General features: G+C 42.9%; 1 protein-coding gene across 2 annotated transcripts; it reads left to right on the forward strand.

Annotated features, from left to right (window-relative positions):
* The first annotated feature begins 140 nt into the window (after positions 1-140).
* TRIM4 (tripartite motif containing 4) lies at positions 141-23700 on the forward strand. Of its 2 annotated transcripts, none has more exons than XM_010377673.2 (6): positions 141-727; positions 10013-10108; positions 10886-11116; positions 16463-16485; positions 16747-16844; positions 22377-23700. In XM_010377673.2, exons 1-6 carry the CDS (start codon positions 335-337, stop codon positions 22958-22960), a joined length of 1425 nt encoding a protein of 474 aa, XP_010375975.1. In that variant the 5' UTR covers positions 141-334; the 3' UTR covers positions 22961-23700. The 2 variants fall into 2 exon arrangements, with proteins under 2 accessions (XP_010375975.1, XP_030788707.1); XM_030932847.1 differs by lacking the exon at positions 22377-23700 and adding an exon at positions 19614-19812.
* Positions 23701-26069: the final 2369 nt, after the last annotated feature.

The following is a 26069-nucleotide window of genomic DNA, read 5'->3' on the forward strand; positions in this document are numbered from 1 at the left end:
GTCCTCTCTAGCCTTCCACGGGCATTTCTGGGTCTCTATAGCTGTTTGGAGGAGCCGCTCAACGGTTCCGTCCTGCCGCGCGCCTAGGCCTGGGCCAACCCTCGCGCGCTTCCGGCGCGGATACCCAGCAGCTTCCGGTCTTGCGCGCTCAGGCCGGGCAATGTGCGAGGGTTTCTTTTGGGTCCTGAAGCCCGGAAGAGACACTGCGCAATCCCCTTTTACGTGAGGCGGTGGCGGCGGTTCGGAAGTCGTCTGGTCTTCCTGCGGCCGCTCGCAGCTTTCTGGCCTCTCCCGCGCCTCACGTCGGACTCCGGCTCCGCGGCAGGGAAGCAGCATGGAAGCTGAGGACCTCCAGGAGGAGTTGACCTGCCCCATCTGCCTGGAGTATTTCCAGGATCCGGTGTCCATCGAGTGCGGCCACAACTTTTGCCGCGGGTGCCTGCACCGCAGCTGGGCGCCGGGCGGCGGCCCGTTCCCCTGCCCCGAATGCCGGCACCCATCGGCGCCCGCCGCGCTGCGACCCAACTGGGCCCTGGCCAGGCTGACGGAGAAGACGCGGCGCCGGCGCCTGGGCCCCGTGCCCCCGGGCCTTTGCAGCCGCCACTGGGAGCCGCTGCGGCTCTTCTGCGAGGAAGACCAGCGGCCCGTGTGCCTGGTATGCAGGGAGTCCCAGGAGCACCAGACCCACGCCATGGCACCCATCGACGAGGCCTTCGAGAGCTACCGGGTGAGCTGGCTGTCTCTGTGACTATGACGGGGCTGCCAGTATTGCCCGATAAAGTTTACTTAATTCTCCTAAAAGAGCCACGAAGTGGCCGTCATTCCTACTGGAAGCATGAAAAGCCCCTGAAACTCAAAGAAGTTAAGCAACACGAATTTCAGAGCTGAGGTTAAAACTGGAATGAGAGGAGGGGAGGTACAAGCCTCAGCAATTATTGTGCAGAATTTTCAAGAAACAGGCCCTTGGGGAGCTCCTAATAAAGAAAAACGTACTGAGAGGGTGTGTGCCGCTGCTGTCCAATAGAAACCACATAAGTAATTTAAGATCTTTCTAGTAAGATGAAACGAGGTGACGTTAAATTTAATAATGTATTTTATTTAATCTGATTACCCCAAATATTCAAAGTTGAGATGAAAATTATCAATGAGTTTTTTTTCCCCCCGGAGACGGAGTCTCGCTTTGTTGCCCACGCTGGAGCACAGTGGCCTGATCTTGGCTCATTGCCACATCCGCCTCCAGGGTTCAAGCAATTCTCCTGTCTCAGCCTCCCGAGTAGCTGGGATTACAGGCACACGCCACCTCACCCGGTTAATTTTTGTTTTTTAGTAGAGAGGGGTTTCACCATGTTGGCCAGGCTAGTCTCGAACTCCTGACCTCAAGTGATCCACCCGGCTTGGCCTCCCATAGTGCTGGGATTATAGGTGTAAGCCACTGCGCCCGGCCTCAATGAGATATTTTATACTCCTTTTTCATAATAGGCCTGAAATTGGTGTGTATTTTACGTTTACAACACGTAGCAGTTTGGAATATCCACGTTTCAGGTGCTTGTATGGCTAAATGGATACTGCATTGGACAGTGCCTGTCTCTGTCTGTAAATGTCATAGACAACTGATGATTTGGGAAACGCCTGGCTTGTAATGATGAGGCTGGGTTTTGTTACTAGCTTCCTTCATCAGTTGGGAAAATCATGTAACATTTGAATTTGGGGATTATCTGTCCTATCTATCTCATGGGTTAAGAAGCTTCAGTTGAAAAGCTTCACTTTACCTTACTCTGCTTCAGCCATACTGGCTTTCTTGCTTTTGTTTCAAGTCTGTTCTCTTTCTCTACCCACATCTATCCTTTAGATCCTTTTAGCTTTTAGCTCGAAGACCTTCCCTGATCATCCTTTCCAGAGTAGCCCCACCCCCTCCCATTACTGATGGTGTAGCTCCAGTGGTCTCCAGCAGAATTGATAATGCAGTAAGTACATGAACACACGAATTTATTTATTTATTTTATTATTATTGTTTTTGAGATGGAGTTTCGCTCTTGTTACCCAGGCTGGAGTGCAGTGGTGTGATCTCAACTCACTGCAGCCTCCGCCTCCCAGGTTCAAGTGATTCTCCTGCCTCAGCCTCCCGAGTAGCTGGGATTACAGGCACCCGCCACCATGCCCGGCTAATTTTGTATTTTTAGTAAAGATGGGGTTTCACTACGTTGGTCAGGCTGGTCTCAAACTCCTGACCTCAGGTGATCCACCCACCTTGGCCTCCCGAAGTGCTGGGATTATAGGCGTGAGCCACCTTGCCTGGCCAAACACATGAATTTAATGACACAGTGAAAATGTTTGGAAACTGTAAAATACTGTACAGTTGTACCAGCTGATTATGAACAGGAAACATGCAAAGCTGGACTAGAAAGTGTACTTTCATTCCTTTACTCAGTGACCTTTATTGATGCTTACTGTTTGCCAAACATTGTTTTAGAATCTGGACATAAATGAACGAGAAAGACATGGGCCTTATAAGGAACTTAAGCGTGTAGAACGTTAATTTCAGTGTGTGTGAGAGTTGCTGAAGTATTTACCAAGTGTACAGAAGGTCTGAGGTCAGAGTGATCACTGAGGAGTGAGGAAAGGCTCCATTGAGGAGTTAAATGTGTTAGCTCTTGAAGGATGAGTAGAGGTAGGAGAGAGGGTATTTCAGGCCAAAGAAACAGCATATTCCAAATGTGGTGGAGTGGAATAGCAGGTGATGTGTGAGAGGACTGGAGGTTGCTCAGTACTTCTGGAGCATGGAGCATGGGAGGGAGGATGGTGGGCCACGAGCTTGAAGAAAAAGGCAGGGCCTTATCACGAAGGATCTTGTTTGCCATAGTAAAAAGATTGAACTTTCTCTTTCAGGCAATGGGGAGTTATTAAAGGGTTTTAAGGCAGGGAATGATATGATCAGTTTTTTGTTTTAGTCAGATAACTTTGACATCCACGAAGACTAATTAGGCTGCTGTTGTACCATTTTAAGCAGGAGGTAATAAGGACCTGAATTAGTTCAGGGCAGGGATGATGGAGAGGGAGGGATGGGGTAATTATGAGCTGGAATTGAATGACTTGGTGATCAGTTAGACTTGGTAGGTGAGAGAGAGAGAGAGGAGTCTTGGATGGTAGTCCAGATTTCTGCTTCAGATGGCAGGTAGATGACTGTCAGGTTAACCGAGGTAAGGTACACAGGAGGAAGCATAGTCTTAGGACAGAAGATCCCATGCTCATTGTGGAATGTACTGAGTGTGAAATAACTGTGACAGGAAGTCCAAGGAAGAGGGACAGGAGGTGGGGTGCCTTGGAGGCTAGAGATAATATTTTAGAATCCTCAGCCTATTCTTGAAGTCATGGAAGAAGTAAGAAGATGAGATTCTCCTAGGGGGACCACATAGAGGGTAAAAAAAAAGGCACAAAGAGAAGCTTGGGAAACACCAATGGTTAGTAGCCAGCAAAAGACGTGGAGAGGACCCATCAGATAAATGGAAGGAAAAATACACTTGTGGGTGGGGGCCGAGGGAAATATAAGTGTATGGGTATGAAAGGGGAACATAGCCCTTAAATCTTCCATCTTCAGCAATAATAGCTATCAGTTGTTCGTTACTTCTTATGTACCACCCACAGTTCTAAGCATTTTTCATATTGTAATTCTTTAATCCTCATAGACATCCTATTAGGTGGATTCTGTTATCCCCTTTTTGAAAATGAGGCAACTATGCCACAGAGATGTGAGGTTACATGCCCCTAAGGTCACAGAGCTAGGAAGTGGCTACGCTTGAACTGAGGTCCACTAACCCCTAGTCCTTTACACTTTTCACTCTGCCACAACTAATCTGAGAAGACTTCTTAGAAGAGATGGGATTTCAGGATTAAATACAAGGCCCAGCAGGACAGGAGTGGATGGTTAAGGGTTACACTGGGATGGGCTGAATGTCACAAGATTGACTGGGTAGGTGTTCAGGAGCCAGGTCACTGGGCAGAATTCCCTGATACCCGCCCATCTCTCTATCGTCCTCTGCTTAGTCACTGCCCTATTCAACCACCTTTCATTCCATCCCCACCCCAAGTTAGTTAGAAAGACATACACTGCCCCTGGGTGAAGCTGCCCTATTTCCAAGCATCCCATTCTCAGCGTATACTCAGATGGATGGACTATGTTTTAAAAGTTGGACAGCTGGAAGTTCCCTAAATTCGTGGAAAATATCCCCATCCTGTACCCGTTTTGGTGAGGGGAGAAAAAGAGAAAGAGAAATAGCTTCATAAATCTCTGGATGCAAATGGTTTGCATGGAAAAGGCCTCTAAGTGCAGCTCTTTTTTCCTTCATGCCTGACTCTAGGAGCTAATCCCTCCATTCTGTTAATTAATTTAAGATGTTTCTTGAGCACTGGTTTTGTGTCAGATGCTGTGGCACTGCACCAGAGGCAGCGCTGGGAATCCAGTGGTGAACAAGACAGGTAAAGGCTTTCCATGGAGCTCACAGTCCAGTTGGGCTGAGGGTGGGAGGTAGACGACAGGCAGACAAATAAATGAAATAATCACAGGTGGTGATGGCCTACTGGGAAAGAAAAAGAGTGCTATCCCAGACCAGGCGCGGTGGCTCACGCCTGTAATCCCAGCACTTTGGGAGGCTGAGGTGCGAGGATCACTTGAGGTCAGGAGTTTGAGACCAGCCTGGCCAACATGGTGAAGCCCTGTCTTTACTAAAAATACAAAAATCAGCTAGGTGCGGCGGTGGTTGCCTGTAATCCCAGCTAGTCGGGAGGCTGAGGCAGGAGAATTGCTTGAATCCAGGAGGCGGAGGTTGCAGTGAGCCGAGATCATGTCACTGCACTTCAGCCTGGGTAACAGAGCAAGACTCCGTCTCAAAAAAAACCAAAAAACAAAACAAAAAACAGAAAGGAAGTGCTATGCCAGAGGATTTCAATCGGGTGAGCAGTCTTCTCTTAGGAGGTGACATTGCAGCTGAAACTTGCTGGATGCGGAGTCTGCCATCTGAGGAACTGTGGGAAGAGGCCCTGAGGCTAGGGAGAGCTGGATATGTTTATGGGACAGGAAGAAGGTCTTTGCACCTGGAGGACCAGGAGCAAGGGAAAAGGTGGCATGAGATGTGACACGAGATGTAGGCAGTGGTCAGCTTATGTTGGGCCACAATGAAGTGTTCAAATTTTCTTGGTGAAGAGGAAAGCCAGTGAAGAATCTTGAGCAGGAGAGTGACAATATCTGATTAGTTTTTAGAAAAGTTATTCCAAGGCCAGGTGTAGTGGCTCATGCCTGTAATCCCAGCACTTTGGGAGGCAGAGGCAGGAGAGTCTGGGAGTTCAAGACCAGCCTAGGCAACTGTGAGATCCCATCTCTACAAAAAATACAAAAATTAGCTGGATGTGGTGATGCACATCTGTTAGTCCCAGCTACTCGGGAGGCCGAGGCTAGAGGATCGCTTGCACTCAGGAGTTTGAGGCTGCAGTGAGCTATAATGGTGTCACTGCGGCTGCCTTGTGCATATTGTATGAGAGAAGGACATGACTGTAAGTAGGGAGAGCAGTCGGGAGGTTATTGTAGTTCAGACAAAAGATGATGGTGACCTAAGCTAGTGATGGCAGTGGGGTTGGCACGTAGGTAGAGTTGAGGTGTATTTCCGAGGTAGACCTACCAGCTTGGATCGATTGCAAAAGTTACAGTGACTGAAATTCATACAACTCAGGAGCTGGGATGGTATTTAAGAGACATTTAGTCCAGTTGTCTTCATTTCATAGGTAAGGAAGCTTTGATCCAGGAAATAGGTGAGGCTGACTTGCTCACAGACGTACAGCTGGTTTGAAGGTCTAGAGTGAAAGTGAGATCCTTGGAAGTTTAATGTTGTTTGAGCTACATGATCACAAGTCAGTAAATGTCTTCGTTCTATAAAAGTATGCTCTTTTATTATACTTGTGTTTTCATATAGGTAGAATTTTCTGGTGCTAAATGAAGAAAATGGTTTTTTAAAAATTACTATATTTATTTATTTATTTACTTATTTATTTATTTATTTATTTATTTATTTATGATGGAGTCTCACTCTGTTGCCCAGGCTGGAGTGCAGTGGCGCAATCTCGGCTCATTGCAACCTCCACCTCCTGGATTCAAGCGATTTTCCTGCCTCAGCTTCCTGAGTAGCTGAGATTACAGGTGTGCGCCACCATGCCCGGCTAATTTTTTTTTTTTGTATTTTTAATAGAGATGGGGTTTCACCATGTTGGTCAGGCTGCTCTGGAACTCCTGACCTCGTGATCTGCCCACCTTGGCCTCCCAAAGTGCTGGGATTCCAGGCGTGAGCCACCGCGCCTGGCTGAGAAAGTGATTTTTAAAATTTCTGGTATTTCTAACCCAGATTGAAATGCTTGGTGGTGCACTCCTGCCACCTCCTGGCAGTTTCTGTTGTTGCAGGGAAGGTGCTTTGTAATTTCCCCCAAGGTTGTCAAATTAACTCTCTCGTATGAGAGAATTCATGCATACTGACTTGTTAAGTCTTTTTAAGACATAGAAAATCTCTCTTTAGTAGATTATTATTTTTTCATTATCAAGCAAAAGTGAAAACTTTCAAAAAAGCTTGGTCCTATTTGAAGGAGCTAATATATATCTCATTACAAACCTCATATACATCAAATTTGACAGTGACCACAAAGTGGCAGTTATAATTGAATAAAGAAGTGAAATTATATGAGAGAGTAGCAGGGTTATATGCCTATTAAAGCTAACCATGAGAGAGTAAATGGATTATATAATGTTAAGAAACATCATGGTAGAAACAAAATAGCACAGATGGTATTGTGCCATTTAGCAGAACTGTGTAAATCCCTTTTATAATTTAATTTTTTGTTTTCCTATTTCATTTTACCATGAAAATTTCAAGCATACATCAAAGTTGGAAGAATTTTGTAATAACACCAGTGTACCCACATCTATATTCTACCATTAACATTTGACTCTTTTATCACACTGCTGTCCTTTTTTCTGTATCTCTCTGCATACATCAATTCTTATCTCGTTTTGATGCTTTTAAAATTCAATTGCAAACAAAATACTTTAGCATGTATATCATTAATCAGATTTAACATTTGTTTATGTTTTTTTTTTTTTTTTTTTTTTTTTAATATGTAGAATCTCATTCTGTTATCCAGGCTGGAGTGCAGTGGTATGATCTCGGCTCACTGCAGCCTTTGCCTCTGGGTTCAAGTGATTCTCATGCCTCAGCCTCCCAAGTAGCTGGATTACAGGCTTGTGCCACCATACCTGGCTATTTCTTTTGTATTTTAGTAGAGACAGGGTTTCACCATGTTGGCCAGGCTGATCTCGAACTCTTGGCCTCAAGCGATGCACCTGCCTCGGCCTCCCAAAATGCTGGGGTGAGCCACTGCGCCTGGTCTATGGTATTTTTTGAGGTAAAATTTAATACAATGAAAAACACAAATGTTAGTTGTACATTTGTTGAGTTTTGACAAATGCCCTTCTCAAGATAAAGGATATTACCATCCAGAGAATTCCTTCATGCCCTTTCCCAGTTATTCTCTTCCCCTTTCCCCTACCAGGGCAACCACCGTTCTGATTTTTTTTTCAAACACAAATTAGGTTTTGCCTGTTCCAGAACTTCATATAAATGGAATTCCATTGTCTGTATTCTTGTGTAGGATCCTTTTGCTCAGCATGTTGATTTTGAGATTCATCCATTTTGTATAGGTTGGTGCAAATGCAATTGCGATTTTTGCTATTATTTATCCACCTTCCTATCAGTGAATACCTGGGCTGTGTCCAGCTTCTAGCTATTGTGAATAAAGCTGCAATGAATATTTGCAGTGAACATTCTTGTACAGGTCTATTTATGGGTACATGTTTTCCTTTTTTCTGGGTCTAGGAGTAGAATTGCTGTACCCTAGGATTAATGTAGGTTTAGTTTTACGCCAAACCGTTTTCCAAAATGGTGGTAGCATTTCATTCGCCTACTGATGTTGTGTAAGAGTTCCAGTTGCTCCATATCCTTGCCAACTTTGATGTTATCAGCCTTGTCAGTTATTTAACTTGATTTTAACCATTGTCCCTTGTAAATGGTTGGATGAAAAGTTATGCCTATTAGTAATAGTTTTCTAGGGAACAGTTTAAAAAGTTGTGCAGGTTATTTTTTAGTTCTTGTCATTTCTTGTTTTTTCTTTTAGTTTTATTTACACTTTTTAAATTTTATTTTAACATATATTCAGACTTACAGAAAGTTGTCCCAGGCCACCCTCCAGCATTTGACACTATTCCCTAGTTTTGTAGTTTAAATGATCTCTTCCTTCGGCATAGGAGAAACCATTCTCTCTTGGTTTTTCACCAACTGCTCACCTTAGCTTCTTTGCAGGATTTTTATTCTCTGCATACTGCTTAAATGTAGTTGTTGCCAGTTCTAGCCTTGATCCTCTTACTCTGTAGAATCTTACTGGCTGATTTTGCGCTCACTCGAGGCTCTGACTGCCACCTGGGCTTTAATCCCGAAATCTGCTTCTGCAGCATACATCTCCTTCCCAACTCTAATTGCTAACATACCACTTGGATGTCCCATAGGCATCTCAGACTCGATTTATTTAGGTGAAATTTATTTTCCTTCCTCCCATTTACACACTGCTGATCTTCCTATATTTTCTAATTTGATAAATAACGTACAGTCCATCCAGTTACTTAAACCAGAACCGAGGGGCTAAATCTGGACCTTTTCCTCCTGCAGCCATTTGGTCATCAGTTCCTGTGGGTTTTTCTCTTGTGGGTTTCTCTAACCTTTCTGCTTCCATCTCTGCACTCGCAGCTGGCATTCTGCTATGATTGGATGCTGCCCCTCAGCCCAATTTGTCAGTGTTGATTGACTTGCTTTATTTTTTAATAACTTACTTGGGTTTTTGAATTACAAAAATGGCATATGCCACTTGTAGAAATTAAAGCAAAAATGTATGAAATTTCTAGTACCCCACCTCCAAATTTGTAAGCGATTCTTTTTCCTCGGAAATCACCAATGTTAATACTTGGGTATAAATCCTTCCAGATTTCCCTTGCCTTCACATACAAATACACACACATAGATAAACACGTATGCGCATACACACATTTATTCTTTTCAAAACAGAATTATACGATACATATTGTCTTACGGCTTGCTTTCAACTTATTGTGTATTTCATGTCAATATATAGACAGCTACCTGAAATTGATGCAAAGTATCAATATAGCATAATTTAATAATTCCTAATTAGTGGATAATGAATAATGCTATAGTGACCATTTCTTTACATATTGGTTATTTTTGCTAGTGTTGTGTTGCGTAGATTATTAGAAGTAGCATTATACACATTTAAAATTTTGTTAAATCCTGCCAGTTGTCTATCAAAAAATGGTACCTTTTTGATCTCCTGTGGTACCAGAGGCCTTCCCCCTGCCAGTAGTAGATATTTGCTAATCTAAGTTTTTAGTTTTTGCCAGCTTACCAACTTACTAGGAAAACTCAATATAGTGTTGTGATGATTTCAGACCGGAGTAATTCTTATCATAGGCCTGTGACCGTCTTCAGTATTTTCTCAATCTCATTCTCTGTTTTGATTAGGTGACTTTTAGCTCTTAAAAAATGAAGTTGCCAGGCATGGTGGCTCATGCCTGTAATCCCAGCACTTTGGGAGGCTGAGGTGGGAGGATCTGTTGAGCCCAGGAGTTCGAGACCAGCCTGGGCAACATAGGGAGACTTTGTCTCTACATAACATAAAAAAATTAGTTGGACCTGATGGAACATGCCTGTAGTCCCAGCTACTTGGGAGGCTGAGGTGGGTGGATCACTTGAGCTCGGGAGGCTGAGGCTGCAATAAGCCATGATCAGGCCACTACAGTCCAACTTGGGTGACAAAGTGAGACTTTGTCTCAAAAAAAAAAAAAGAAAAAGAAAAAAGAAGAAGATGGTGGTTGAAGAGATGTTTTCTTACCCGTGTGTGTTTCTGCTGGCAGGAGAAGCTTCTTAAGTCTCAGCGTAATCTCGTGTCCAAAATGAAGAAAGTCATGCATTTACAGGATGTAGAAGTGAAGAATGCTACACAGTGGAAGGTAATAGCAGAAGTGGTTGGATATTTCTTGCTCCTGAGGTCCTTTTGGTCTGGACATTTTTTGCTCCTGAGGTCCTTTTGGTCATGGGGTTATGCAGTTCACATAGGTCTTGGATGCCTCAGAAGCCCTGTTTCCTCCATATCGTGACTGAAAGAAGAACTTTCTGGGTGTCAGTTCAGTTGTCAGGCCCCTTATAGATATAGGGATAGGAGAGGAAGTACCTGTCCCTGCTGCTAGTGGCTTTTGGTGATATGAGTTCCACATACTTCATCCCCATCTCTCTACTTTAAGATAGCACCCCTCTCCTTCCTACTTTTTCCTAAATATACTCTCTAGGTTGGAGTTGGTTTGGGCCCATGGCATTGTGGAAGGAAGCAGATGAATGGACTTTGCTTTCGGGGAAGCTAATTGTAGTTGGGAGGTACGCATGTGCACACACACACACACACACACACTCATACTCCTAAAGATTTAACAAAACTCAATGAGTGTTCTGAGGGCTAAACTAAGTAGTAGATGTGCAAGTTTGTTTTAGTTTAAAACTTGTCAGTAGTAGAGACTGAAATGTTAGGAAGAATGAATGAATACTATAATGACTAGTATAGAGCTATCAAGTAGGTATAAATAAAGGAGTAATGGAAATTTTAGGGGAGTGGGCAGGAGCTTTTCAAGAGGGGTTGCTTAGGATTGACTGTGGATTACTGGGGAATTGTGTAAGGAATTTAGTAGCTGGGGTCAGGCAGGAAAAAAGAGTGAACAAATCTCATGTGGCCTTAGGATAAGATAAAGAGTCAGCGAATGAGAATCAGCACAGAGTTTTCAAAGCTGCACAACTTCCTGGTTGAAGAAGAGGACCTGTTTCTTCAGAGACTGAACAAAGAAGAAGAAGAGTCAAAGAAGAAGCTGAATGAGAACACATTAAAACTCAATCAAATGATCGCTTCATTGAAGAAGCTCATCTTAGAGGTGGGGGAGAAGAGCCAGGCCCCCACCCTGGAGCTGCTTCAGGTGAGACGGTTACGGGCGGGGATGATCTTGTCTTCACTAACTGAACTCCCTTTTGTCTTTAGAGCTGAATATCCTTCCTGGTGAGTGGGTTTCATAGACATGTCTTATCTCTTGCTAGTTCTGTGCTGTCACACAACTAAAAAGCCAAAGAGATTCAACATTCAAAGGAAATTAATGTGAAATTTAGGTAGGCTGAGCTCAGGTCATACGAGATAAGTTGATTCACATGGTCTGCACAGTTCATCTAGGATCTGAGACTTAGTACGTGTAAGACTTTTTCATTCATCTTATGTGTACATTTATAATTATTTAAACAATAAAACAAAGCAAGCATAAAACTCCCAAGGACATAATCGTATCAACAATGAAGAGACACTTATGTTTCTCGCTTGTTTTTAATCATTACAATCACAGCTTGATAAAACTTTGTTCTTATCCCCATATTTTGAGTGGTACTTTCATTTAAACAATTTCCAATGTCTAGCAACCTTTAAAAGATTATAGTTCTAACTCAGCACTTAAGTCTGGGTCTTTAGGCCAGTTTGTTATCAAAAGCCCCTCCTTTGAGTTAATCTTTACCTTTATATCCTCTGTAGATAAAGTGTCCTTATAGCTTCTTTCAGTTTTTGGCTAGGCTCCTACATTTGTGACTGTCTTTGTTTTTTCTTTTTGCTGAAATAATTCATGCTCGGTCTTGGATGCCTCAGAACCTCTCTCTCCTTCATTTCATGTGAATGAAGATGAAAGGATCTCTGAAAGGTGTTCTCAAGAACATTTTCTGTCTACCATTGCTATTTTTTTTTTCATAAGGAAGAGACAACATTCTCTTCTACTCTTAAGGAATTCAGAAACCTGGACCCACCCTCTAGTTATTATCAATAAGAAATTGCTAGCTAGGTTTTATATGATAGATATAACTTAACATTTAATATTAAGTATAATGACTTCCAAGAATTATGTAAAAGTTTTACAACATGCTTAAGCGATGAAGTTCCAAGTACATATCCGAATGTGTGTCATAAAAGAATATCTGAAATAACACATTTAAAATACAGGCTTAACGTCTAATTAGAATCTGAAACCTCTAAGATACATGTGAGCCAGCAGAATGCTTACAAAAAGTTGTATCAGCAAACAGAAATGCAAAGTTAGGGAAACGATTAAAAAAGATGAAACTGGGGCTGGGTGCAGTGGCTCACGCCCGGAATCCCAACACTTTGGGAGGTTGAGGTGGGCGGATCACCTGAGGTCAGGAGTTTGAGACGAGACTGGCCAACATGGCGAAACCCCTCTCTACTGAAAATTAGCTGGGTGGGGGGTGGCACATGCCTGTAATCTCAGCGACTTGGGAGGCTGAGGTAGGAAAATCGCTTGAACCTGGGAGACAGAGATTGCAGTGAGCTGACATTGTGCCTCTGCACTCCAGCTTGGGCGACAGAGCGAGACTCCATACCAAAAGAACAAAACAAACAGATGAATCTGGAACATAGAATCTCAGAGCCTGAGAGAACTTACTGTACTTATCTCTCTATCCATCCATCCATTTTAAAAATCGATTTCCTTCACTTTTACCCCATGACCCACTTCTTTTTTTTTTTTTGAGACGGAGTCTGGCTCTGTCGCCTAGGCTGGAGTGCAGTGGCCGGATCTCAGCTCGCTGCAAGCTCTGCCTCCCGGGTTCACGCCATTCTCCTGCCTCAGCCTCCCGAGTAGCTGGGACTACGGGCGCCCGCCACCTCGCCCGGCTGGTTTTTTGTATTTTTTAGTAGAGACGGGGTTTCACGGTGTTAGCCAGGATGGTCTCAATCTCCTGACCTCGTGATCCGCCCGTCTTGGCCTCCCAAAGTGCTGGGATTACAGGCTTGAGCCACCGCGCCCAGCCCCCCATGACCCACTTCTAATGTACATCTTCCACATTTTACCTGTTTCTTTCTCCAGTAATGGCTACCCGGGTTTCCTCCAACACCATCACCACTACAAATAATGCTGCAGTGAAACCATTAATATCTGCTCTTTATTGTTTATTTTTATTTATTTTATTTAGGTTTTGAGACAGGGTCTTGCTTTGTTGCTCAGACTGGAGTGCAGTGGTGTGCTCATAGCTCACTGCACCCTCGGGCTGCTGGGCTCAAGTAATTTTTCCGCCTTGATCTCCCAAAGTGTTGGAGGGTTACAGGTGTGATCCACCGCCCCCGGATGTTTTTTTTAAATTGGTCCTTGGGTTTCTTCTCTAGCTGTTTTCTCAACTTCTTGAGTTGGAATGCTTGGCTCATTTATATTTACCCTTTTGTTTGCTGGTAAATTTATTTAAGTTATACTCCTACCTTTAAGTATTGCTCTGTATTCCACAGATTTTGACAAGTTGTTATATTTATTGTCATAATAAAATAAACATTAAAACACATTTTAAGGCCAGGTGCAGTGGCTCACACCTGTAATCCCAGCACTTTGGGAAGCTGAGGTGGGAGGATATCTTGAGCTCAGGAGTTTGCACTAGCCTGGGCACCTTAGCAAGACTTTGCCTCTATTTAAAAAAAAAAAAAAAAAAAAAAAAAAGTATGACACCCGTGGAGAAAAATGTATACATCATAAACTTGACAGATTATCACAAAGTGACCACTCATGTAACTACTATCCAAGTCAAAAAAATAGAACATACATAGCATTCTAGAAGCTTCCTCATGTCCCCAGTCGGTACTTCTCTTCTCCTCAAAGGGTAGCCTCTGTCTGGACTTCTCACACTCTTGTTTTTTTTACCTTTTTTTTTTTTGAGATGGAGTGTTGCTGTGTTGCCGAGACTGGAGTGCAGTGGAGCAATCTCGGCTCACTGCAACCTCTGCCTCCTGGGTTCAAGCGATTCTGCTGGGATTTGCAGGCATGTGCCACCACACCTGGCTAATTTTTGTATTTTTGGTAGAGACGGGGTTTTGCCATGTTGGCCAGACTGGTCTCGAACTCCTGACCTCGAGTGATCTGCCTGCCTTGGCTTCGCAAAGTGCTGGAATTGCATGCGTGAGCCACCACGCCTGGCACTTGTTGTGCTTATTTTTGAGTGAGTATGTTTCAGGATGCTCTATTTTGTACTGGCTTCTTTTGCTCACATTACATTTGTGAGATTAATCCATGCAGTAGGTATTTGTCTTCATTGCTCTACACCAGTGTTTTGAATCAGGGTGATTTTGCTCCCTCCGAGGGCAAAATCTGATATTATATAGAGACATTTTTGGTTGTCACTACCCAAGGGTGGTTACTACCAGCATCTCTTGTGTATAGGATGCTGCCAAACATTCTATAATGCACAGGACGTGCCTGCCTTCAACTCCCAGCAAAGACTTATCCAGACCAAAATGTGAGTAGTGCCTGCTGTATAGTACTGTTGTATTCCATTTTATTAATATACCAAAGCATATTGTTCATTTTTCTTTTGAGGAAAATTTGGATGATTTATGTTTCTGTTGTTATTAAAACACAGGAATATGTGAGAACATATCTTTTTGGGTGCACATTTGTATACATTTCTGTTAGTTGTATACCTGTGAGAACAATTCCTGGTCATAGGACATACATGTGTGTTCAGCTTTAGTAGATGATTCCAAACCATTTTCAAACTGGTACAAAGTGATTGTTCCGGTTTACACTATTGTTACCAGTGTGTAAAGTTAGAGTTCCAGTTGCTCTGTATCCTCACCAATACTTAGATTTGTCAGTTCTTTAATTTTAGCCATCCTGAAAGGTGCAAAATGTCATCTTCTGCCCTCAGTCAGCACCCCTTCCCTCTTCCTAAAGGTATATGGATATATATGTGTGTGTGTGTATGTGTGTGTGTGTGTATATATATATATATATAAATAAAGCTATTTTCTTTCTTTTTTCTTTCTTTTTTTTTTTTTTTCTTTTTTTAGACAGGGTCTTGCTCGCTCTGTAACCCAGACTGGAGTGCAGTGGTACCATCTTGGCTTACTGCAACTTCCTCCCCCCCAGGTTCAAGCATTTCTTGTGCCTCAGCCTCCCGAGTAGCTGGGATAACAGACACCCGCCATCAGGCCTGTCTAATTTTTGTATTTTTAGTAGAGATGGGGTTTCATCTTGTTGGCCAGACTGGTCTTGAACTCCTGACCTCAAGTGATCCCCCAACCTCAGCCTCCCAAAGTGCTGGGATTACAGGCGTGAGCCACTGCACCCATCTAGATAAAGCTATTTTCCTGTTAACTAGTGAGATTGAGCACTTTTCATGTGGTAATTAACCATTTTCTTTTTTTTAAATGAACAATTTAGGTTTACAAAAAAGTTAAGAAGATGGGACAGAGTTCCCACATACCCCTTCCCCCAGTTTCCCCTATCGTCAACATCTAGTGTTAATATGGTTCATTTGTTACAATTAATGAACCAGTGATACAGTTTACTAACTAGAGTTCATAGGTTATTTCCATTTCCTCAGTTTTTACCTAGTGTTCATTTTATTTTCCAGAACCGCACCTAGGATACCAGATGACATTTGGTTGCCATTGTCTCTCCTTAGGTGCCTCTTGGCTCTGACATTTGCTGAGACTTTTCTGGTTTTTGATGATCTTGACAGTTTTGAGGAGTGCTGGTCAGGTATTTTGTAGGATGCTCCCCTGTTGGAATTGGTCTGTTTTTCTCTTGATTAGGCTGAGTTACAAGTTTTTGGAGGAGCTCTATTTTTTAAGTACATGTTGCCATTGGTTACCTGATATGTTACTTAGAATTTTTGCATCTGTGTCTTTAAGTAAAATGGGTCTATATATATTTTTTTCTACTATTTCATTTCATGGCTTAAGGAACAAGGTTATAATAGTCTCTGAAAAATCAGTTGGGAAAATTTCTATTTTTCTCTTTTCTGCTACAACTCCCAAGTTGTATTTTCAGTTCCATAAAGTTTAGTAAAATTCACCTGTAGAAAACATTCTTTGGACTTGGACATGATAAAATATCCCTTGCGATTATAATTTAAAAGCCATCTTGTAAAACAATGGGAAGGAGAAGAGCAGAAGCTCAAAGCTGGAGCTGCTGAGGACCTACCAAAAGGCAGGCAAAGGAGCAGGCTCTGTGATTGAGACTAGTTGGGGAGGCCGGCGGGAAGCCAGGAGCCAGTTCATGTCATGGTGCCAAAGGAGAAAGAGTAGGGCCACGGGCAGCATTGCCGAATAGTGCAGAGGGGCCACATGAAAGAAAGGACCAGATTCTGTCAATCTGTTGGCTTTGGCAGCAGGAGATCATATGTGACATGAGCAAAAGCAGCTGTCAGAAAATACCTGCTCACACAGTTGTGTCCCAGGTCTCCAGGAGAAGGTTCGTAACTTGCTTATGTCTTCCTTCTTTTCACAGAATCCAAAAGAAGTGTTGACCAGGTATGTGCTCCTGTTCTCTTATGGGGACCTGGGTGGCATGGTAAAGATACAGGCTGAGCAGAAGGGAAACAAGGCCTAGGCTCCATAGGTCAGTCTGGGCACACCCTAAGAGGGGGTCTGAGGAAAAATTCTCCCGATTGCTTCTGCGAGGGGGAATGGGAACAGAAGCCATCTGAACTTTGGGCTAAGAACGTTTGACTGGGAGTGGGGGTCTTGGCTACCCTAGTTGTCCCCTAAGAGCGGTCTTCTCTACCTTTTTAGGAGTGAGATCCAGGATATGAATTATTCCCTTGAAGCTGTAAAGGTGAAGACAGTGTGCCAGATACCATTGATGAAGGAAATGCTAAAGCAGTTCCAAGGTGAGCAGAATTTCTAGGAGGACTTGGGGCTCCTTAGAAATCTTTCAAGTAAGAGAATAAAGAGAGAAGTCTGAAGAGGAAAGAGGAAACAGCATGCAGCTAATAGAGTGTCAGGAAAGGTGGTTAATAAGTGGGTATACACTTCATTCAAGAAACATTTATTTAACACACCGTTATGAGGTGCTAGTGATACAAAAAGAAAGAGACCTGTTCAGTTCTTCATGAGTTCATAAGCACATTGGAGAGACAGACACATGGCACTCACTGTGATATAGTAGGAGCCAGTGTTTGCTGGCAGGAGGAATAAAATGTTACAGAAGTCCAGAGGAAGGGCTCTGTTGGGGGTGAGATGGGAAAGTTTTCACAGCAGAGGTGACAGTTTTGAGATTTGAGGGATTTGGGATTTGAGATTTGAGTAGGAGTTTGGCAGGTGGAAAATGGGGATGACCGTTTCACGCAGAGGCAGCAGCATGAGCTAAGGTGTGGAGAAAACGGAGGGGTGGGTATCCAGTGAGGCTAAAGAACAAGGTGTATTCTGAGGAAAGATAGAGGTTGAGGTTGAGAAGAAGAGTGTAAGACAGACTGAAAATAAACCCATTGGATCTCCAGGGACGCACCAAGGCATGTACATGCTCTAGAGGCTGTGCTGGCGATTCTCATGTGCACATGTTAGATTAAGAACCATGTTGTAGGCCAGGCATGGTGGTACATGCCTGTAATCCCAGCATTTTGGGAGGTCAAGGCAGGTGGATCATTTGAGGTCAGGAGTTGGAGACCAGCCTGGCCAACATGGTAAAACCCTGTCTCTACTAAAATACAAAAATTAGCTGGGCATGGTGGTGTGTACCTGTAATCCCAGCTACTCGGGAGGCTGAGCCAGGAGAATCGCTTGAACCCGGGAGGTGGAGGTTGCAGTGAGCCACTGCGCCCGGCCTGTTCTGCCTTCTTTCAGGTGCAGGCAAGTCTTCTAGAGCTACCCGCTGTGGGTGTGGTTGGTCTTCTTTTATCTTGGTGGTGACCATCAGACGTGCTGAGAGGATGGGAACCTCTATGGACTCATCCCAGTCCTCATCCTCCTTGCCACTAGATCTCTCCACGGGGTCCCAGGACTCAGGGTCCCAGGACAATTTAGTCATGATAGTTCTAAGTCCATGTGGCAGTCAGTGACCCTTCAAACAGGCTACTCAACAAACCAGTGTCTCCATTTTGTCATCCTGTTCCCACAGGTGGGACAATAAGTTCTCCAGCACTTCAGCCTGAGCTAGTATCTCTCTAGTTGCAGCTCATCTTGTAACTGGTGAACCCTTGCCTGTGCCACAAGGTCAGCCTTGGGGTCTGCTCTAAGCAGTCAGGAGTGGCCAGCCAACTGCAGCTGCCACAGCTTGGGCATTTGACTTTCCCTTAGTTGGATCTACCCCCTGCAGCAGTTCTTCCAGATCTTTTGGCATTTCGGGGATATCCCCATACTCACCTGGTGGGCCCCACCCATCAAGGATAGTGGCTATCGGGCCCCCCATAACATAGACAGCCAGCCCAGGATTTCCCTCGTGGATTTCCCCTCCCCTGATCCCATGGATTTCCCCTCCCCTGATCCCATTGTCTTGGCACTCAAGTGGAATTTTCTCCGACCTCCTGCTGGGCTAATTGTTGTGCTAGACCTCTGTTGATTTCAGTAGGGATGGCACTGTGTCTGAGAGGTGGAAGAAACCTGGAGCCAGTGAATGAGACACAGGGTTTATTGAGGATTTATATGCTGGGTGGTCTAGGAGCAGTGGGCTGGACATGAAAATTAATTACTACTGTTTGTAAAAAGCATGCAGATTATATAGCATTTTCACTTAGCAGCCTCCTACTAACAATCTCCATTTAACCTGGAACAAAGGCCTTGATCCTCTGTACAGCCTGCATTCCAAGAATGGGCCAGAGGTTCAGATGTTCAGATGTCCTTCCTAGATAAGGAGCAGATCTCTGGGTTGGCCACTCCCACTTTCCTTAGCTTGGAAGTCTGAACACACATTCTACTTAGACCATAGGGTCATTCTCAGGGTATGCTTGAGTTATTGCTGTCAGGCACATCTGCCATATGATACTATAAACCTTAAACCACTAAAATAAGAGAATTGTAGCTAATCAATAAAGGAAATAAAGTGGAATTATAAAAAACGATTAATAAAAAATAAGGCAGAAAAAAGAAAAGAGCGTATAGGGCAAATAGAAAACAGGAAAATAATAGAAGTCTTATACTAATAATCACATTAACTATAAATGGTCTGAATGCTCTAATCAAAAGGCAGAAGTTGGTTGGATTGGCTAAAAAAAAAAAGCAAGACCCAACTGTATACTGGAAAAGAAACACATTAAATATGAAGAACCATATATGTTTAAAGCAAAAGAATGGAAAAAGATATGTTGATAGATCTGGAGTGGGTATATTAGTGTAAAAGATTTCTGAGCAAAGGATATTACCAGAGATAAAGAAGGTTATATCCTAATGATAAAGGGGTCAGTTTGTCAAGAGGATATAAGTTCTAAACATTTATGAACTTCACAGTGCTTCAACTATATTAAGCAAAAACTAATAGAGTTGCAAGGAGAAATAGACACATTCACAATTACTTTTGGAGTTTTCAATAACTTCTTTTAGTAATTTTTAGAGTAGGCAGTAAATCAGCAGGGATATAGTAGACTTGAATAACATGATGAATCAACTTGATCCCATTATTTATAGAACAGTCTACCCAACAGATATGTACTACATATTTTTTTCAGTGTACGTGAAACATTTTCCAAGATAGACTAAGCTGGCTGTAAAGCAAGTGTCAAATTCAAAGGATTCAATTCATACAGAGTATGTTCTCTGATCACAATGGAACTGATAGAAATCACTATCAAAATATCCTTGGAACCCCCCCCCCGAATTGTCAAGAATCTAAATAATAGACTTTTTAGTAACCCTTGAATTAAAGAAGAAATCAAAAGGCAAATTAGGAAGTAGTTTGAATGGAATGAAAAGGAAAAGACCACATACCAGAATTTGTGGGATGCAGCTAAAGCAGTACTTAAAAAAAAGTGTATAGTGCTATATTGGAAAGAAGAAACTTCTCAAATCAGTGACCTCAGCTTCCACCTTAAGACACTAGAGAAGGAGGAACGAGTAAAGCCCAAAGTAAACAGAAGAATGGAAATAATAAAAAATCAGAACAGAAGTCATTGCAGTAAAATACAGAAAGCCAACAGAAACCAATGAAACCAAAAGCTGGTCCTTTGAGAATTTCAGTAAAATTGATATACCTTTAATCAAAATGATCAGAAAAAAAGAAAACACACTCATGTCAGAAACGAGAAATGTGACATCATTACAGATTCTACAGATATTAAAAAGATAATAGAATATTAGGAGCAACTTTTGCCAATAAACTTGACAACAGATGAAATGGACGAAGTCCTTAAAAGACACAAATTATAAAAGCTGACTCATGAAGATAGAGATAACTGGAATAATCTTGTTTCTATGAAATAAATTGCTATTAGAAACCTTCCAAATGGCGTTCGTTTTTTCTTTTCTTTCTCTCTCTCGCCTTCTTTCTTTCTTTTTTCTTTATTTTTGACAGTCTTGCTCTGTCACCCAGGCTGGGGTGCAGTGGTACAATCTCAGCTTACTGCAACCTCCACCTCCCAGGTTCAAGTGATTCTCCTGCCTCAGCCTCCTGAGTAGCTGGGACTACAGGTGCATGCCATCATGCCTGGCTAATTTTTTTTTTTCTTTTTTTAGTAGAGATGGGGCTTCACCATGTTGGTCAGGCTGGTCTTGAACTCCTGACCTCATAATCCACTGCCTCAGCCTCCCAAAGTGTTGGGATTATAGGCGTGAGCCACCGTGCCTGGTCCCCAGATGGCTTTCTTGGTAAAACATTTCACCAAATATTTAAGAAATGAATGCCAATTCTTCAAGAACTCTTACTGAAAATTGATGAAGAGGGAATACTTCCCAAGTCTTTCTGTGAGGCCTGTATTACCGTGATACCAAAATCTGACAAAGATGTTACAAGAGAAAATAATTATAGATCAATGTCTCTCATGAACATAGATACCTAAATTCTAAGAAAATTTTAGCAAATTGAATCCAACAATATATTAAAAGGATAATATGTATTAATTACAATGAATTTATATATCCTTTGGTATACAAAAAGGATAATGTATAATAATCACAATATATGAGATTTATCCCAGGAAAGCATGGTTGGTTTAATATTTGAAAATCGATGTAATTTATATCATTAAAGTTAAAAAAAAAAAAAAGGAAAACCATGTGATTGTCTCAGTTGAAGCAGGAAAAGCATTTGTCAAACTCTAGCATACATTCCTGATTTTTAAAAAAAGTCAAGAGACATGGAGAGTCGGAGGGAAGGGAATTTGGAGGCAGGGAGGCCGGGGAGGACGTTGTTAACACATTGAGTGATGCTGGAGATTGGAGTAAAAGCAGTGGCAATGGGAGTGGAGGGGAGGAAAAGAACCTGAGTGACAAATTTCAGAGGTAGAATTGATAGGACTTGGTGACTGACTAGCTATTGAGGGTTAGAGGAAAAAGTCGCAAATAAAGATTTCACAGTATGATGTTCAGGTGGAGGTGACTCTGACACCTTAGAGAATGTAGAAGGCAAGATGTCTGCACGTGAAGTGGATTAGTCCCGAGAGTGTAGAAGGGAGAGTAAGAAAGATAATTAGCTCAGTTTTGAATGATTGGGGAGATTTGTAGAGATGTCCCATAAACAACTAGAACCCCTGAAGAGACCTCGTTTTTCTGTCCTATGTGACACCTGTGTGTATCTGGCCAAAGAACCAGCTAGTCAGCAGCTTTGATTCTAGTTTGGTTCAACATGTGAGAATTTGTTAATATCTCTCCAAATTTTAGGCTGATTGTGAAAACTTGGATCATGAAATAATTAGATCCCCAGTTTCTAGAGGTTAGTCTTTTTTTTTTTTTTTTAAGATAGAATCTTGCTCTGTCACCCAGGCTGGAGTGCAGTGGCATGATTTCAGCTCACTGCAACCTCCGCCTCCTGGGTTCAAGTGAGTCTTCTGCCTCAACCTCCCGAGTAGCTGGGATTACAGGTGCCCACCGTCACACTGGGCCAGTTTTTTGTTGTTGTTATTTTTTTATTTTTTATTTTTGGTATTTTCAATAGAGACAGGGTTTCGCCATGTTGGCCAGGCTGATCTCAAACTTGTGACCTCAAGGAATCTCCCCGCCTCAGCCTCCCAAAGTGCTGGGATTACAGGCATGAGTCACTGTGCCCGGCCTAGGGCTTAGTCGTTTAGAGCAGAAGGGAAATGAGGACTTCAGGTTGCTAAAGGCCGTGCTGTGGCCTGCTAGGCCTGGCTGAGGATCAGCTGGGCAGCAGTGAGGAGTCATGAGTGCTTGTTAGGAGGAGCAAGATGAAACTGATGCATGGAAGAGATGGGCATTTCTGGGGAAGGGTTGATGATAAGCTGCTGCGCTACTTATCTCAGCTCTCATTTTCCCCACAGTGGCTGTAAACCTAGCTGAAGACACAGCTCATCCCAAACTCGTCTTCTCCCAGGAAGGGAGATACGTGAAAAATGCAGCATCAGCCAGTTCTTGGCCAGTGTTTTCTACAGCATGGAACTACTTCGCTGGATGGAGAAATCCTCAGAAGACTGCTTATGTAGAGAGATTTCAGCACTTACCCTGTGTTCTGGGAAAAAACGTTTTCACCTCAGGGAAACATTACTGGGAAGTTGAGAGAAGAGATAGTCTGGAGGTTGCCGTTGGGGTGTGTCGGGAGGATGTCATGGGAATTACTGATCGTTCAACAATGTCCCCAGATGTGGGCATCTGGGCGATTTATTGGAGTGCTGCTGGCTATTGGCCCTTGACAGGCTTCCCTGGAACTCCCACACAGCAAGAGCCAGCTCTCCACCGAGTGGGGGTTTACCTGGATCGTGGGACTGGGAATGTCTCCTTCTACAGCGCTGTGGACGGAGTGCACCTGCACACCTTTTCTTGTTCTTCTGTCTCACGCCTCCGGCCATTTTTTTGGTTGAGTCCATTAGCATCTTTAGTCATTCCACCAGTGACTGACAGGAAATGAGGCTTTTCTTCCCCTGACCAAAACTTCCCTGTAGTCCAGCTCAGGGACGCACATCCCCGGGCCCTCTTCTGCCCTTCATGTCTCTATCCTGGATCGTCTATCTTCTGGGTCTCCCTAATGGAACCATTTGGTATCTGCCCTTTGTGTGCTTCACAAGAGGCAGTCCCATGAGAGGTGGTTCTGGCCAATGGAGATGGGACAGGAAATTTTCCAAGGTGCTTTTGGGAAATCTTTTTATAGGTTTTAAAGAGATGTGCAGGGAAGACATGGATGTTAGCAGCCATATTGGAACTCAGAACACAGGAATGGTGGAAAGGTAGAAGAAACATAGTTCTTGTTGCCATTGTGAAATTGTTGAAATTTCCTTAATCCTGAGCTTCTTGTTATATGAGATAATTACGCCCTTATTGTGTAAGACAATTTTGGTTGTATTTGGTTACTTGCAGCCTGAAGTACCCTAACTGGCACTAAAGGGACATAGTGTGAACATCCCACAGTATAGGCTTATGTCATGTTTGTGAAATTTGACAAAGGCATAGAATCTTTTTCTATCCAGTCAGGCATTGCCTGTTCTTTCCAGTAACTACTGATTCCCTCACTTTTCTGTCTTAGAAAATTGTGGGGGCCAGGCGCGGTGGCTCAAGCCTGTAATCCCAGCACTTTGGGAGGCCGAGATGGGCGGATCACGAGGTCAGGAGATCGAGACCATCCGGGCTAACACGGTGAAACCCCGTCTCTACTAAAAATACAAAAACTAGCCGGGCGAGGTGGCGGGCGCCTGTAGTCCCAGCTACTCGGGAGGCTGAGGCAGGAGAATGGCGTAAACTCGGGAGGCGGAGCTTGCAGTGAGCTGAGATCCGGCCACTGCACTCCAGTCCGGGCGATAGAGCGAGACTCCGCCTCAAAAAAAAAAAAAAAAAAAAAAAGTTAATTGTGGGAATCCCCCCTCACTCTGCCCATGTTGCATTCTCTCTCTTCCCAACCATGTCTCTGCCCTCAGCTATTAACTGTACTGTGTATTTATCAAGTTCCTATATTGTATGTACATGGTTATTCATGTCATCATGAGAATGTTGGAACGCTTGTTAAGTACTTACCGTTTGCTAGCCTCTTCATATGCTGTTGCATATGATTCTCATCACAACTCAGTGAGATGGAAAGTAAAATCCTATTTGTACAAATGAGAAAATCGAACTCTTCAGAGTAACTAGCTCAGTATTGGCTAACTGGTAAATGGCAGTGTTGGGATTAAAATCTAGATTTGTCTGAGATGAAAGCCCATGCTCTTATCTACTCTCCATTTATTCGGAAGCATTTATTGGATGTTGATCTTTGTTTCAGGTTTTGATTTTGTTACATGTTTTTTATACTGTGTGTATTTTCCTCACTCTACCCTTCTGCTCTAGATTGTCTGAACCTAGGAGATTGTAGCAGTTACTGGATAGTTATTTTTAAGATAATGATTGCTTTTCTCTGTTTATATAAGCCATGTGTACTCATTGTAGAAAATTTGTAAGATACAAAAAGTATAAAAATTAAAGTTATGCACTACTAACATTTTATTTTCTCCCAGATTTTCAATAAAGACATTCAGGCAGAGATTTAACAAGGATTTTATTTTAACTTATATTTTAGTTTAAGGGGAACATGTGCAGGTTTGTTCTGTAGATCAATTGCATGTCACAGGGGTTTGGTGTACATATTATTTCCTTACCCAGCTAATAAGCATAGTACCCAATAGGTACTTTTTTGATATCCCACCCTTCTCCACCCTCTACCCTCAAGCAGTCCCTGGTGTCTGTTGTTCCCTTTTTTGTGTCCATGGGTACTCAATGTTTAGCTCCCCTTATAAGTGACAACATGTGATGTTTGGTTTTCTGTTCATGTGTTGGTTTGCTTAGGATAATGGCCTCCAACTCCATCCGTGTTGCTGCAAAGACATGATCTCATTCTTTTTTTATGGCTGCATAGTATTCCGTGGTATAGATGTACTACATTTTCTTTATCCAGTCTATTGTTGATGGGCATTTAGGTTGATTCCATGTCTTTGCTATTGTGAATAGTCATTCAGTGAATATATACATGCATATGTCTCTGTGGTTGAATGATGTCTTCGGGTATTGGGCATATACAGAATAATGGGATTGCTGGGTTGAATGGCAGTAGTGAGGATTCTTACACAACTTCCAGCATCTTCCCTAACTCTTCCTCCCCTCTTCCTCTTCTTACACATCAGCCATCTTGGCTTGTCTTCCTGTTCAGCCTGAGCAGCCCCCTCATTCAACAGTTTCTACTGAGTTCTCAACTTCCCAGGATATTTGCTGTTACAGGTTGAATTATGTTCCCCCAAAAGATATGTTGAAGAGCTACCTGTGAATATGACCTTATTTGGAAATAGGATATTTGCAGATGTAAACAAGATAAGGTCATTTGGGTGGACTGTAATCCAATATGACTGGTGTCCTTATAAAAAGAAGGAAATGTATGCATATGTTCACACACTCATGCCCACACACACACAGAAAAATGCCAGATGGAAACAACGTGAAAGAGGCTCTGGAAGATGGAGGCAGAGATTGGACTGGAGTTACACTGTCACAAGCCAAGGAACCTGGGGCTACCAGAAGCTGGGGGAGGCCAGGAAGAACCTTCCCCTAGAAGCTTTGAAGGGAGCGTGGCCCCATCAACACCTTGATTTCTGATTTCTAGCTGCCAAAACTGAGGTTAGCCAATAAATTTACATTGTTTTAAGCCACCAAGTTTGTTATGGCCACCTTAGAAAATGGTAACTACGCTTGCCCATAGGACGTCCTTCAGTGCTTGCCTTACTAATAGCTAATCCTTTGGGAACTCATCAGTACCTTCCCTGCCTCTCTTCCTTCTGGCTATTGAAAGGTTGATTGATTCTACTACAAATCCTTGCTCTCTGCCTTCAGGTGGGCCCTTTGAGCTGCATGGTAAACTTTTTTATCACTTGACTTGTTTTTACGTCTGTTGGGAATGATTCCAAACTTTTAAGCCTTCATGAGTCCCCCTTCATACGATTGCAAATAACTTGCATCTTCAACAGAGAAAAAAAAATTCTTTTCCTCTGCCCTTCTTATTCTTC

Source organism: Rhinopithecus roxellana, chromosome 6 (genome assembly GCF_007565055.1).
Source record: "Rhinopithecus roxellana isolate Shanxi Qingling chromosome 6, ASM756505v1, whole genome shotgun sequence".
NCBI classification, from domain to species: Eukaryota; Metazoa; Chordata; class Mammalia; order Primates; family Cercopithecidae; genus Rhinopithecus; species Rhinopithecus roxellana.

Excerpts from the sequence above, each read along its gene's own strand:
- TRIM4 (XM_010377673.2), top strand. The coding sequence starts at position 335 with ATGGAAGCTGAGGACCTCCAGGAGGAGTTGACCTGCCCCATCTGCCTG. Across the intron at positions 10,109-10,885 it reads AGAATGCTACACAGTGGAAG|GATAAGATAAAGAGTCAGCG; the intron begins GTAATAGCAGAA and ends ATGTGGCCTTAG. Across the intron at positions 11,117-16,462 it reads CCACCCTGGAGCTGCTTCAG|AATCCAAAAGAAGTGTTGAC; the intron begins GTGAGACGGTTA and ends TTCTTTTCACAG.